Raw genomic sequence first — 15,845 nt, 5'->3', positions numbered from 1 at the left:
GTCTGCTAAAACTAATGCAATGTTCACGTGGTCGTCGGTACCTGGAAATGTCCTACCTGTTAACTGGTTGTAGTTCTACACATGCCGCGTTCCAACCAGTTAGCGAGTCAAAAATGTTAGTTTCATAATTCTGCATGTGAATGTGGCATGACGTAGCAGCCGTAAGGCTAAAACGTTGAATAAAATCATCATCACTCGCAGTTGACCTCGCTGTGTACTTCCTTGTTGTGATCAAATATGGTCATTAAAATGTGTCATAAAAATCTAAGTTACAAAAAAAAAAAAAAAAGAACTCCCACATCACCATATTCTGGCTGCAATCCCCACCAAACCTCCAAATTATTATTATTTCACCTTTATTTTGACAGTGAGTCAATGCACATCAGAATACAATATACACATTAACCTAAACATTATACACAACAATAAATGAAAAGCAAAACACAATCATTTAAAAAACCCAGACATTCTTCAGTAAAAAAGTTTGTCTGAAATACCTTAGTGGGACACTTAAAAACATTAACACACGAGCTAATTCAGCTGCTAGAAAACATGTTAAGAGCTGTTTCCGGTGTTTCCGGTGGCCCATGAACGTGAGCTGTAGACAGTTCCATTAATCATATTTTAAAAAAGCAAAGCGAGAAAGAATGGGTTCGGGAGACCGTATATTTCTACCTTTTATAGACTTTATCTACGCCAACAAAGGTGGAGAAACAATAGACCTACATAATAACTCTTTGTGTTACCAGTACTCACTCCTGGACCTGTACAGACCTATATAATAACTGGCTTTGTGTTACCGGTACTCACTCCTGGACCTGTACAGACCTATATAATCTCCCTTTGTGTTACCAGTACTCACTCCTAGACCTGTACAGACCATAGACCTATATAATAACTGGCTTTGGGCCATGGTGTCAGTGGCTCTGACTTGTTGCTAAGGAAACACCACTGGTATTTTTTTCAGCTGAAATTGACATAATAACGGATAACTGTGAACATGGATCAACACCTAGAGTTTAACACCTCGTCACAAAGCAACTTGATGACACAGAGGTTATTGATTCTGCGCCGGCCCAAGACTTTAGTGTCACACTCCTTGATGGAAACAAAATAACACTAGAGCCACTGGTGACACACCGGTGTGGAGTAAGACTCCGGTGTAAATGAGAGGCTTTATGAATACCGAGCCTACTGTCTTACTCTGATAGCCATGGGGGGAAAAGAAAGTTGCTTCAAAATGATATAATAATTGTAGGCAGACATTTTGTGAACAATGAGCATTGTCCTTTAACAATAACTAAGTTGTTCAGATATTCCGTTTCATTCTTATCAGTAAGGACTCCTGATGTTCACCAGTTCACATACTGCTCTCTTAAAAATAAGCAACATACAGTGAATGTACAAAAGTTTAGGAACACCTGTTCTTTCCACAACAGACAGACCAGGTGAACGCTATGATCCCTTGATGTAACTTGTTAAATCTGCAATGTGCCACTTTTTTTGGGTGACCAAAAGCACATAGAAATTTGAGTTATAGATCTGTCATTCTCATTGAAAGCAAGTCTAAGAAGCAGTATATCTGTTCTATGTGCTCTATTTCTATGCTTTCCCTTCTTAAGTTTCGTACACCAGCTTCAAACAGCTGAAAATGTTGATATGTTTGGTTATGGAAAAGACATTTCACAGTGGTTTAGATGGTTAAATGATTCTCTACACTATATACTTTGTCACAAACTGAAATTAGGTGAATCATAAGACTTTTTGCAACCAGGAAATGCAACCAGGAAATGGCAGAACGATTTCTGCATGGTGCATCTGCAAAATCCACTTCAATCAGTGTAGATGAAGGGGAGGAGACCGATTCAAGAAGGATTTTTAAGCGTCGAGACAATTGAGACATGGATTGCGTATGTGTGCCATTCAAGAGGGTGAACGGGCAAGACAAAATATTTAAGTTCCTTTGAATGGGGTATGGTAGTAGGTGCCAGGCGCATCGGTTTGTCTCAACAACTGCAATGCTGCTGGGTTTTTCACACTCAACAGTTTCCCGTGTGTATCAAGAATGGCCCACTACCCAAAGGACATCTTGACAACTGTGGGAAGCATTATAGTCAACATGGGCCAGCATCCCTGTGGAACGCTTCCGACAACTTGTAGAGTCCATGCCCAGACTAATTGAGGCTGTTCTTCTGAGGGGGGAGGGGGGGGGGGGGGGTGCAACTCAATAATAGGAAGGTGTTCTTAATTAATGTTTTATAGACAATGTTCTACAAGTTCAGTCATTCCTTTTAACCATGATATGTTTTGCCCTTACCGGTATCAATTAGAATGGACCTTTCATCCTTCGGACTGACACATTTTATACTGTTATGTGTTCGCTCTCTCTCTCTAGTGAATATTCTTCATGTGTGATTTAAGGGAACTGATCTGACTAAAGCATTTGTTACAATCATTGCAGCGAAATGGTTTCTCTCCAGTGTGAACTCGCGTGTGGCGTGTCAGATCACCCGAAGTTATAAAGCCCTTTTCACACACAGTGCACTTATATGGTCTCTCCCCTGTGTGACTTTTCATATGTTGTGTCAGACCTCCCTTCCAAGTGAATTGTTTGCTACAAATATTACACAGATATGGTTTCACTCCGGTGTGAATTCGCTGGTGACATTTCAGAAGACTTGATGTTGTACAGCATATTCCACATACAGGACACTTAAAAGGTTTCTCCCCTGTGTGAGACATCATATGACGAGACAGGCTTCTGCTATAAACAAACCGTTTGCTGCAGACGTGACACTGATGTGATTTCTCCCCTGTGTGATTCTTCATGTGTTCTATTAGGGTTCCCTTCCAAGTGAAGCTTTTGCTACAAACCGTGCACAGAAAAGGTTTCTCTCCTGTGTGAATTCTCTGATGGATTTTTAGCGAAGAGGCCCACCTGAAGCCTTTTCCACACACAGGACATTTATGCAGCTCTCTCTCTCTGTGAGTCTTCATATGCACCCTCAGGTAACTCATAGTTCTGAAGCTTTTACCACAGTCGCTGCAAAGATACGATGTTTCCTCAGATTGCTTTTTTTTCGCGGTCTTTCCACAGTGATTCTGCTGGTGACGTTTTAGAACACTTGCGGATGTAAAACTTTTCCCACATACCGGACACTTAAATGATTTCTCCCCTGTGTGAGTCCTCGTGTGTTCCGTCAGGTGTCCACTCAGAGTGAAGCTTTTGCTGCAAACGTTGCACTGATGTTGTTTCTCGCTGGTGTGGATTCGCTGATGGAGTTTGAAATAAGCAGATGACGTGAAGCACTTTCCACACACAGGACATGTATGCAGCTCTCTCTCTCTGTGCGTTTTCATATGCACTCTCAGGTAACTGATGGTTCGGAAGCTTTTGCCACAGTCGCTGCAGAGATACGACTCTTTCTCTGATTGATTCTCTTCTGGTTTCCCTCCACAGTGTTCCAGCTGGTGGCGTTTTAGAACACTTGATGATGCGAGGTCTTTTTCAGAAACAAGGCGCTGAGATGATTTCTCCCCTGTGTGCGTATTCAAGTGTTCCGTCAAGCTTCCCTGCCACATGACGCTTTTGCCACAAACTTCATGATGACAAGGTTCCTCTTCGATTTCACAGTGTTTTTTTAGAGCAGAGAATGATATAAAGCATTTTTCACATACAGAGCATTTATAAAATTTCTCCCCTGTGTGAGTCATCATATGCCTGACCAGATGTCCCTTGCGGTAGAAGCATTTGTCACATTCTTTGCACTTATGTGATTTCTCCCCTGTGTGATATATCTGGTGTATTTTTAAAAGACTTGCACTAGGGAAGCTTTTAATGCACACGGGACACGGAAATGATTTCTCTCCTGTGTGAGTGCTCGGATGTACTTTATAATTGGGTAAGGTGTTAAAGGCTGTACTGCACACAGAAGACGGATTGGGTTTCTCACCATGAAGCATCTGGTGTTCCTTTAGACTGCATGGTTTCCTAAAGCCTCTACTGCACACAGGACAGCTGTATGTCTTTGCACCTGGGTGAGCAGTCCTCATATGCTTCTTGAAGAAGTACTTGCATCCGACTGATCTGCCACCTTTTTGGCACTTAAGCGATTTCTCCCCTGTGTGAAATACCTGATGATATTTTAAAGAAGCTGTGCTCTGAAAGGATTTACTGCACACAATAAATTGCTGTCGTCTCTCCTTCGCACCTTTATGGTGTAGTTTAAGACTGATTAATGAGATAAAGCTTTTATGACAGAAATGACACTTGTATGGTCTCCTGCTTGTGTGAGACTTTAAAGGTGCTTTCAGCTCACTGGTTGTCTTGGTCTTAGTGCAGACTTGAGAGCTTTGTTTTTTATTTTCCCGTGTTCTCTTTGACCTTGACGGTAGTTCTTCACTCTCGTCTTCATCAATACTGACAATGATTTCACTCAGAGCTGAAGAACAGTGTGGATTTACTGTAGAGAGGGGATGAAAGTGACTGGTTAGTTGTGATGCTCTGTAATCCTCGTCATCCAATGCTGATTGGGTCTGTTCAGTTGTGTTGCTGGGTAGAGAGTCTGTCTTGCTGTCCTGGTCACAGTCACTTTCCACACAGGGAGGAATAAATATCAACTGTACAACCTCGGTGGGAGCAGACCTAAGTCTTTGAAGCTGCTCTTCCTCCTGACTGGTCCTGAGTTCCTCCTGTTCCTCTGTAATCTGTGTGGGCTCTGGGTCCTCCTGCCCCGGACTGGGGCTCCACTCCTGCTCACAATGCTGCTGCTGCTGCTGCTTAGGGGAAACCTCCTCTTCAGGGAGAGTTAGCTGTTGGGGATCTGGAGAGAGAGAGAGGAGAATAAATAAGTAGCTAGCACTCAAGAAACAATAACAAATATTCACATTGAAGTCGATTCAGAATTCTCTATGCTGATCTGATGCAACATAACTGCAGCAGGTGATTTAGTAGCCCCATTTTACTACTTCGTATTTCATATTTACAATATTAGTTCTTAACCACCTGCATTCAGGTCTAAAGGATTCTAATGTCCCATAACTCTGCAAGAATGAGAATAAGACAAAATGCCCTACCCCTGGCTACAAACTCGTTGCAGGATGTTGTTTCTTTTAATCAACATTTTTTTTTACTTTAAAACTTTTAGAAAAAGCTGTTGTGCAGCAACTCACTGCCTCCTGAAGACAAACAATGTATACGAATTGCTTCAGTCTGGTTTTAGACCCCATCATAGCACTGAGACTGCACTTGTGAAGGTGGTAAATGACCTTTTAATGGCGTCAGACCGAGGCTCTGCATCTGTCCTCGTGCTCCTAGACCTTAGTGCTTCTTTTGATACCATCGATCACCACATTCTTTTGGAGAGATTGGAAACCCAAATTGGTCTACACAGACAAGTTCTGGCCTGGTTTAGATCTTATCTGTCGGAAAGATATCAGTTTGTCTCTGTGGATGGTTTGTCTTCTGACAATTCAACTGTAAATGTCGGTGTTCCTCAAGGTTCCGTTTTAGGACCACTATTGTTTTCACTATATATTTTACCTCTTGGTGATGTCATTCGGAAACATAATGTTAACTTCCACTGCTATGCGGACGACACACAGCTGTACATTTCGATGAAACATGGTGAAGCCCCAAAATGTCCCTCCCTGGAAGCCTGTGTTTCAGACATAAGGAAGTGGATGGCGGCAAATGTTTTACTTTCAAAACTCTGACAAAACAGAGATGCTTGTTCTAGGTTCCAAGAAACAGAGAGGTCTTCTGTTGGAAACTGTGAAGGACCTCGGCGTTACTCAGGAACCCGATCTCTCTTTTGACGAACATATCAAGAATATTTCAAGGACAGCTTTTTTAAAATCTTCGTAAATTGCAAAAATCAGAAACTTTCTGTCCAAAAATTGAGAAAAATTCATCCATGTTTTTGTCACTTCTAGATTAGACGACTGCAATGCTCTACTTTTCGGCTACCCGGATAAAGCACTAAATAAAACTTCAGTTAGTGCTAAACACGGCTGCTAGAATCTTGACTAGAACCAAAAAATGTGATCATATTACTCCAGTGCTAGCCCCTCTATACTGGCTTCCTGTTAAGGCTAGGGCTAATTTCAAGGTTTTACTGCTAACCAACAAAGCATTACATGGGCTTGCTCCTACCTTAACGATTTGGTCCTGCCGTACATAACTACACGTACGCTACGGTCACAAGACGCAGGCCTCCTTACTGTCCCTAGAATTCCTAAGCAAACAGCTGGAGGCAGGAGCTCCATTTTTATGGGATGGTCTGCCTATACATGTGAGATGCAGACTCGGTCTCGACCTTTAAGTCTTTATTGAAGACTCATCTCTTCAGTAGGTCCTATTGGAGCGACGAACCGCCCTTGCTGTCTCTGCTTGGCCGGTTCCCCTCTCTCCACTGGGATTCTCTGCCTCTAACCCTATTACAGGGGCTGAGTCACTGGCTTACTGGTGCTCTTCCATGCCGTCCCTAGGAGGGGTGCGTCACTTGAGTGGGTTGAGTCACTGACGTGATCTTCCTGTCCGGGTTGGCGCCCCCCTTGGGTTCGTGCCGTGGGGGAGATCTTCGTGGCCTATACTCGGCCTTGTCTCAGGGTAGTAGGTTGGTGGTTGAAGATATCCTTCTAGTGGTGTGGGGGCTGTGCTTTGGCAAAGTGGGTGGGGTTATACCCTGCCTGGTTGGCCCTGTCCGGGGGTATCCTCGGATAGGGCCACAGTGTCTCCCGACCCGTCCTGTCTCAGCCTCCAGTATTAATGCAGCAATAGTTTGTGTCAGGGGGCTAGGGTCAGTCTGTTATATCTGGAGTATTTCCCCTGTCTTATCCGGTGTCCTGTGTGAATTTAAGTATGCTCCCTCTAATTCTCTCTCTCAGAGGATCTGAGCCCTAGGACCATCCCTCAGGACTACGTGACCTGATGACTCCTTGCTGTCCCCAGTCCAACTGGTCGTGCTGCTGCTCCAGTTTCAACTGTTCTGCCTGCGGCTATGGAACCCTGACATGTTCACCAGATGTGCTGCTGTTTTCAACTCTCTAGAGACAGCAGGAGCGGTAGAGATACTCTGAATGATCGGCTATGAAAAGCCAACTGACATTTACTCTTGAGGTGCTGACCTGTTGCACCCTCGACAACCACTGTGATTATTATTATTTGAACCTGCTGGTCATCTATTAACGTTTGAACATCTTGGCAATGTTCTGTTATAATCTCCATCATCATCCCGGCACTGCCAGAAGAGGACTGGCCACCCCTCATAGTCTGGTTCCTCTCTAGGTTTCTTCCTAGGTTTTGGCCTTTCTAGGGAGTTTTTCCTAGCCACCATGCTTCTACACCTGCATTGCTTGCTGTTTGGGGTTTTAGGCTGGGTTTCTGTACAGCACTTTGTGACATCAGCTGATGTAAAAAGGGCTTTATAAATACATTGGATTGATTTATGATATTATAGGGTATAATTTATTTTAGAAACATTTAACTACAATTTATTAGCACGCCATTTTCACATAATAGATCATGTTGGTGCTAGAGATATTTAAAATGAGGTTAAACAGTGCTGGAAATGTCCTTGAACTACTTCAGGCTAATCAAAGGGGTACTAACGTTAACCAACTAGCGTTAGCGCAATGGCTGAAAGTCTACAGGTAAAGTAGCATTCTAGTAATGCGCTAACGCTAGGTAGCATTGGCTCACAAAACTACCACCAAGTTCCTTCATACTGCAAGCAGAGACATACAAATGGTATCCACGAGTTCATCTGACTCTGGGGAAGTAGAACAAAAGGCTTAAAATTCCAGAATCTCACAGTATCCCTTTAACACTAACCTCGTACCCAGGCTCGAATTGCTGGCGCATGGAGCCTGGCAACACCGTGCCACAAAAGTGGAACTTGAAAGAGGTGTGTGGTTAAAATGAGGCGGGAGCGCCCCTACACTAGTATTATATGGGACTTTTTTTTAAATGACAGAAATCACTAATCAAAATAAAATGTATCACATTGACCATATTATTTTTGGGAAGCCCTGAGCCCTCGATTTTTGGGAAGCCCACGAGTTAAGGCATATAAAACTTAAAATGTGTCAACTAAATTAACTTCCTTGTTTAAATCACTTGCACTGCTGGTGCTTTGAAGCCCACACTGTAAAGGGGGAGGTTTTAATTGTTGTGCTAAATGTGATAGACAGAGAGATCCGGCAATTAAAATCAACGTATGTTTTCACCGCTCGTGCCATAGACTCTCAGTCAAGTCCCATCCTGAGGCGCTGTGAAAGCAGACATCTTGACAGAGCGAGTCAGTTGGTGTTCCAGACTACTTTAAAAACATTACATGTAATATTATTTTATGCTAGAAGTGCTCAGAAAGTGACTTTTTGGATCTGAATGACAAAATATTCAGGAGATCGAGGTGCTCAACGTTGACCCATTTTGCACCCCCCCCCCTGAAGTGGGGAAAAAAATTGTTGATTTGAAAGGTGTATCAGAGTTAATTTCCTGCAATTCTACACATTTTTAAAATATGATATCCGAGTGAGAAAGACCAACAAAAATCAATGGTGCCCCCCCTCCCCCCCTCCTATAGATAATTCGACCATGATTACTACAAGTTTAGATAGCTGGTTACACTAACTTACCAATATGAAAATGGTTAGCGGACACGGGCAAATTGAGTGACTGTCAGTAACTGACATTAGAGAAACTGCTGATGCACAACCAACATGTTCAAAATGGCACCTAGTGTAGGGGGGGACTATTTTACCTGCTAACATTTGGGGGGGGGACTATTTTACCTGCTAACATTTGGGGGGGGGGGGACTATTTTACCTGCTAACATTTGGGGGGGGGGGACTATTTTACCTGCTAACATTTGGGGGGGGGGGACTATTTTACCTGCTAACATTTGGGGGGGGGGGACTATTTTACCTGCTAACATTTGGGGGGGGGGGACTATTTTACCTGCTAACATTTGGGGGGGGACTATTTTACCTGCTAACATTTGGGGGGGGGACTATTTTACCTGCTAACATTTGGGGGGGGGACTATTTTACCTGCTAACATTTGGGGTGGGGACTATTTTACCTGCTAACATTTGGGGGGGGGACTATTTTACCTGCTAACATTTGGGGGGGGACTATTTTACCTGCTAACATTTGGGGGGGGGACTATTTTACCTGCTAACATTTGGGGGGGGGACTATTTTACCTGCTAACATTTGGGGGGGGGACTATTTTACCTGCTAACATTTGGGGGGGGGACTATTTTACCTGCTAACATTTGGGGGGGGGGACTATTTTACCTGCTAACATTTGGGGGGGGGGACTATTTTACCTGCTAACATTTGGGGGGGGGGACTATTTTACCTGCTAACATTTGGGGGGGGGACTATTTTACCTGCTAACATTTGGGGGGGGACTATTTTACCTGCTAACATTTGGGGGGGGACTATTTTACCTGCTAACATTTGGGGGGGGGGGGACTATTTTACCTGCTAACATTTGGGGGGGGGGGGACTATTTTACCTGCTAACATTTGGGGGGGGGGGGACTATTTTACCTGCTAATATTTGGGGGGGGGGGGGGCTATTTTACCTGCTAATATTTGGGGTGGGGGGGGGGACTATTTTACCTGCTAACATTTGGGGTGGGGGGGGGAATATTTTACCTGCTAACATTTGGGGTGGGGGGGACTATTTTACCTGCTAACATTTGGGGGGGGGGGGGACTATTTTACCTGCTAACATTTGGGGGGGGGGGGGGGCTATTTTACCTGCTAAAATTTGGGGGGGGGGGGTAGAAATGTCCCACCTGACTCATACACCCCTGGAATTATTATTTGAAGTGTCTGAAATCGGAGATTGGTGTACTTCCACATTTCTACATGGAGCACATCATGTCCTTGTAAAAAAATTGCAATGTAAAAACTATAATAATAAATCATCCGTTTCAGTAGACTTGGGCGATATCCAGATTTTCATATCATCATTCAGGGATTTAGGATATTACCGGCATAGCACACAAGGGGGTGCTAAAATCGCAGGAAAATAATATTTGGCATCTATTTCCAGAATGCTAACCAAATTAGCACAAACTAATAGCGAAATCACAGATGCTGTTGGCAAAATGCTAACAAGCTAAAAACGAATATAAACGAATTGCAAAGACATGCAAATCAGGTTCAAAGTTATACAAGCATAGCTAGTAGCTACTGAATGGCATTTTCAGTGAGTATGGCTATTTACAAGCAACACTGAATGAGAGAAATTGTGCAAATGAACAAAGTTGTGATGCATGCTTGTCTGAGGGATGGTAGAGGATGTAGGCTTCAATACCCTAATGGTATATCTAGAACCAGACTACAAAATGCCACGTAGAAAAACCAAGACAGCCCCGATGGAGAAATTGTACAATGATTCCTCTGCAAGTGCAAGTACAAGGCGCAGGCTCTCAAACACCGTAACGTGGCGTTAACAACAGATTGTTGGATGTCTATGAACACATCACTGCAACGAGCCATCACATTGATAAGAAGTGGGACATGAAGTATGTACTGACAACATGGAGGAGAGGCACATAACAGAGAACCTATAACAGCATTAATACCATCGTTGCTGAGTGGGTGGGGGACAGTAATTAAGTGGGCGCCATTTGGTAGGGTTTCCACTAGTTACCACAGCCACGGTCAAAATGGCTATTTCATGAAAACAAAAATTATATTTTTGGCCTTAATTTAGGCATAATGTTATACATATTAGAAATAGGCAGGCTTTTTAACTTTGTGGCTGTAACTACTGACAACCGGTAGGTAGTTAACCAGGACTGTGGTAGATTGAACTGCATTGCCCCCTAGTGGTCATACGCAGAACCACATCTGAATTGTAAATTCTCATTTTGTGTTTTTTTTTTTTTTTATATTTAAAAAATGGCAGTTTAAACAAGAAGAGAAATTATAAATTTGCCTCATCCCTTTTCAGAATTGGGCCACTTTCTCAGAGTGGGGAACTTTACCAATGTTTTCATAAGGAAACCGCTAGAACAGGTATTCCCCCTGGGGTACGCCAAATAAAATTTTATTTTTTTATTCACATTTTCAAACAGTCCATTTATATTTTCCAACGGGGCTATACATTTGGGTGAGGTTATTTTCTCGCCTGAGTAGCCTTGTTTCACTGCCAAAAATGTAACCATCTAGTGTTCAGCGAAATAACAACACAATGTCAAATACAGGTAGCCTAGTCAAATAATTAACATCCAATCACATTAACCGTTACTCTCTCGCGGGAATTACACTAACGTAACTGCTGTTCATTCCTTTTGCTCGAAAATTGATAAATGGTAAAAAAAAAAGTAAGGCCGTGTCCATGGAGACACATACCAGCTCTACTGGTAGTACTGCTACTACCAGCAGTACTACACCTGCACCTGTCGACGACACAAGTTGTTCCGCTTCCACGAGCACATCCAATGCTAGCATCAGCAATTCTACATTTGTTGTTAACCCAGCTAGCATGGACACTGACAGTTGTGAATCTGATGCAGCCGAAGAGCTACTGCCTCCTTACCCGGGAAAGCACCGAACAACAGACAGGGACGTTGGACCATCGAAGAGCCGCGAATATAAGAACTACATTGATTTGGGCTTCACTTATATTGGGAGTAGTGCCTTTCCTCAGCCACAGTCTGTTATATGTGCAAAAGTACTGTCTCACAACTCGACGAAACCTTCACTCTTGAGCAGGCATTTAGAAACAAAACATGCCCATTTGAAAAATAAGTCACGGACATTTTTTGAGCGAGAATTAACACATGTATAAAAGCAACAGATACCATTAATAAGAAGGGGCTAGAAGCGTCTTATATGGTGAGTTATTGAGTGGCTAGAACAGGCATACTATTGTGGAGGACTTCATTATTCCTGCTGCCGCAGATATGACTATACAGACAATGCCTTCATCAAACAACACTGTTTCACAACGCATCAGTGACATGGCAGGAGATGTTTTGAAACAATTACTGCTTTGCATACAAGCCAGTGAATTATATGCGTTACAGCTGGATGAGTCAACAGATGTGGCGGGCCTGGCACAGCTCCTGGTATATGTCCGTTACGTTTATGGGGGGGTCAATTAAGGAAGACATCCTCTTCTGTTAACCACTGGAAACCAGGACAACATGAGAGGATATTTTTAAAGTACTGGACAGCTTTGTGACATGAAATGGACTTTGTTGGTCAAGATGTGTTGGTATCTGTACTGATGGGGCAACAGCCATGACAGGGAGACATAGTGGAGTGGTAACGCGTGCAAGCAGTTGCTCCCGACGCCACTTGGGTACACTGCAGCATCCACCAAGAGGCTCTTGCTGCCAAGGGAATACCTGACAGCTTGAAAGACGTTTTGGACAGTACAGTGAAAATGGTTAACTTGGTTAAAGCGAGGCCCCTGAACTCTTGTGTATTTTCTGTACTATGCATCTGATATGGGCAGCGACCATGTAACGCTTTTACAACATACAAGGGGTAAAGTATTGACACGTTTAAAAAAAATTGAGACGAGTTTAAAGTTTTTACTGACCATCATTTTTCCCTTGTCTGACCGCTTGCACGATGACCAGTTTCACACACGACTGGCCTATCTGGGGGATGTTTTTTCTCGCCTGAATGATTAACAAGTTGGAGCTCTTTTCTGTCTGCATTAACAAGGACAACACACAGGTCTTTCCATCATTGTATGATTTTTTGTGTGCAAATGAACTCAAGCTTACAGACAATGTCAAATGTGATATAGCGAAGCACCTGAGTGAGTTGGGTGCGCAATTACGAAGGTACTTTCCGGAAACGGACAACACAAACAACTGGATCCGTTATCCCTTTTATGCCCTGCCTCAAGTCCGCTTACCGATATCTGAACAAGAGAGCCTCATCGAAATTGCAACAAGCGGATCTGTGAAAATAGAATTTAATCAGAAGCCACTGCCAGATTTCTGGATTGGGCTACACTCAGAGTATCCTGCCGTGGAAAATCGCGCTGTTAAGACACAGATGCCCTTTGCAACCACGTACCTATGTGAGAGTGGATTCTCGGCCCTCACTAACATGAAAACTAAATACAGGCACAGACTGTGTGGAAAGTTATTTAATACAGAGACTCACTCCAACATTGCAGAGTTATATGCATCCTTTCAAGCACACCCTTCTCATTAACCTGTGGTGAGTTATTCACAATTTTTGATTAACAAATAAGGTTTTATATGTAAGATGGTTAAATAAAGAGCAAAATTATTTATTATTATTTGTGCCCTGATCCTATAAGAGCTCTTTGTCACTTCCCACGAGCCGGATTGACAAAAACTCACTCATTCTTATGTTTAATAAATGTATCGTATAGTGTGTCTGTGGCAGGCTTACAATGATGACAAAAAACAACATTTGAGAGCGTTCTGACCCTGCTGCTAGAGGGGGTACGCTGTTGGTGGTTGAAGGGGTCCGGGACTATAAAAAGTTTGGGAACCACTACGCTAAAAAGATCCATCCTTGTCTCACAAATACCACTCACACTACAGATTCAGTGGATTGAGACACGTCCAACGGTTCTGTTCACGTACACCAGTGGTCACCAATCGTACGACCGCGATCGACTGGTCGACCACCAAAAGCATTCCTAGTCGATCACCAAACATTTCTGTAACGATAAAGCCTCGCGTTCCTTTTTTGTTATTTGTTTTCGCGCTGTTGGTAGTAGATGCACTTGATTCAGCAGCCGGATTCAGCAGCAGCGCGCTGGATTCAGCACTGTCAACACTTTGTTCAACACCTTTATAAGCCACAAAATGCACGTTCTCCCTACTTCCACTCACACTACAACCAGCACTGCAGCTGTAATGAATGACTACAGCAAATTGTTCCCATAAACTTGCGTTGTTATTATTAGCAAGCATGTCTTTCTTTAATATCAAGGAATAATTTTTGGTTTCTCTGGTCATAGGAGTAACAACATGAATTAGTGTATAAGGCAGAAATAACGCAGTGTGACTACATCAGCTGAAAGACTGACTGTCCCCTTTTCTGAGTGGATGGACGATGAGGCAGCCTCACCAATGCTCACTCCCTCCCTCAGACTGATCATCAGATGTAGGCCATCAGTCCAGTAAAAAAATAAGCTAATTATTATGCTCATTTAGCTGTGCATCACAAGGAATAAAACAAATGATCCATTCGTTTTTTTAGATATAATTTCAAAATGGTCTCAGAAGAACAACTTAAGCAGGGCAATTCAATTATAACCAATACGCAGTGATAATATTTGGGACCTATAACCTACTGCACAAACCTCATTGCTACAGAACAGTTTTTAATTGGTTAATGTTGCACAGGTTTACGTTTTATATTATTCATGTTTTAGAAGAAAAAAAATCGAAGAGATCCTGACTCAGAAAAGGTTGGTGACCACTGACGTAGACGGTTCTGTACGGCAATTAAAGCGCGTTGTAACTTATTTGGGTGAAATCGTATATTATTATTATCATCATAGGCTCTTTATCATTATCGACATGTAACGACAAATATTGTCTAAATATCCCACATTCTAATACGTGATACATGGGCCTCGTTCATTTGCCAAACGTTATCGAACAGTGCAGATAAAAATGTAATTGGCCGACGTCATTCCTTATTCTTCATCTCACAGATGCAAGTTTGTTCCAAAACGTTAGGTCATAAAGAACGCGACCCTAGTGGGCACATGATGGCAGTGGTACAGATTGGGCTAGCCACTAACAAGTGTGATTCAGCAATCAAATGTTGAATAACCTTACGTGAAATCAGTAACGTGATTTTTGATCGCAACAAACCTGCACCGAAATGATCTAGAAGAAGCCCTCGTAGACGGTCGTTCTCTCCCTGAACCTCTGCGATCGTCTTTTCCACCACAACAAATATCTCAAATGCCGCTGTTGTTAGCCGCACCTGGTATTCTGCTAACGTCTTTTCCGACGAACCAAATATCTCCACTGCTGCTGTTGTTAAACGCTCGGTGATAAACACATTCAACAGCTGTAGTTTGGACATTTTGATAAAACACAATGAATAATAATACAATTTTGACGCCCTTCGGCTTCAAACCATCACGTTTCTACGTTACTTATTTCTCGCTCAAATGTCTTCTTCCGAGGACCAAGGTAAATTCACTTCCGGGTTGGCGAATTCGATTACGCTGAGTCGCGGGGGCACTGGGCAAAGGCCCGTGAAAGCGGGGAGGGAGGAGCAGGAGTGCCCCTTCACAACTCAAGAAGTAATCTGTGCCTCTTGGTCATTTTGTCAACAAGGCGGCAGGGCCGGCTCCAGGCATAAACGGTCGCCTGTCGCCCTGATGCCTTGTTGACAAAATGACCAAGAGGCACAGATTACTTTTTGATTTGTGAAAGGTAACTCCTACTCCTCCCTCCCCGCTTTCGCCCGATGACGTAACGGGCCTTAGCCCAGTGCCCCGCGACTCAGCGTAATCGAAATTTAGTCGGGGTCTCAATTTATTGTTTGTTAGAGTAGTAGAATACACAAGGTGTAAATTCGAAATGTGGTTGTGCATCAGTTTTTAAAAATTGTTTTGTCATCATTGACAATCACTCAATTAGCCATGTCAGTGTACACTTTTTAGATTGGTAGTTAGTCTAGCCAGTTGTCTAAACTAGTAGTAAACATGGCCGAATACTGACTGGACATGCAGGGCCCTGATCTCCAGGGGGCCCACATTGATTGTGTTAGTCATTCTCTCTCAGATATCATTAACATGGCATAAGTCATGGCAAAATGTATAGAATTGCAGTAAATTAGCTTTAAAAACCACAAA

General features: G+C 43.0%; 1 protein-coding gene across 1 annotated transcript; it reads right to left on the bottom strand.

Moving 5' to 3' along the window:
- Positions 1–2,176: 2,176 nt before the first annotated feature.
- LOC120048685 (zinc finger protein 271-like) lies at positions 2,177–15,155 on the bottom strand. The gene is made up of 2 exons (XM_038994867.1): positions 14,851–15,155; positions 2,177–4,823 (listed from the first exon to the last, which is right to left on the bottom strand). The coding sequence occupies exons 1-2, from the start codon at positions 15,065–15,067 to the stop codon at positions 2,392–2,394; spliced, it is 2,649 nt and encodes an 882-aa protein (XP_038850795.1). The 5' UTR covers positions 15,068–15,155; the 3' UTR covers positions 2,177–2,391.
- Between the last annotated feature and the right edge of the window lie 690 nt (positions 15,156–15,845).

The sequence above is a fragment of the Salvelinus namaycush genome, chromosome 1 (assembly GCF_016432855.1).
Source record: "Salvelinus namaycush isolate Seneca chromosome 1, SaNama_1.0, whole genome shotgun sequence".
NCBI classification, from domain to species: domain Eukaryota; kingdom Metazoa; phylum Chordata; class Actinopteri; order Salmoniformes; family Salmonidae; genus Salvelinus; species Salvelinus namaycush.
This window is presented reverse-complemented; position numbering and strand designations above follow the sequence as displayed.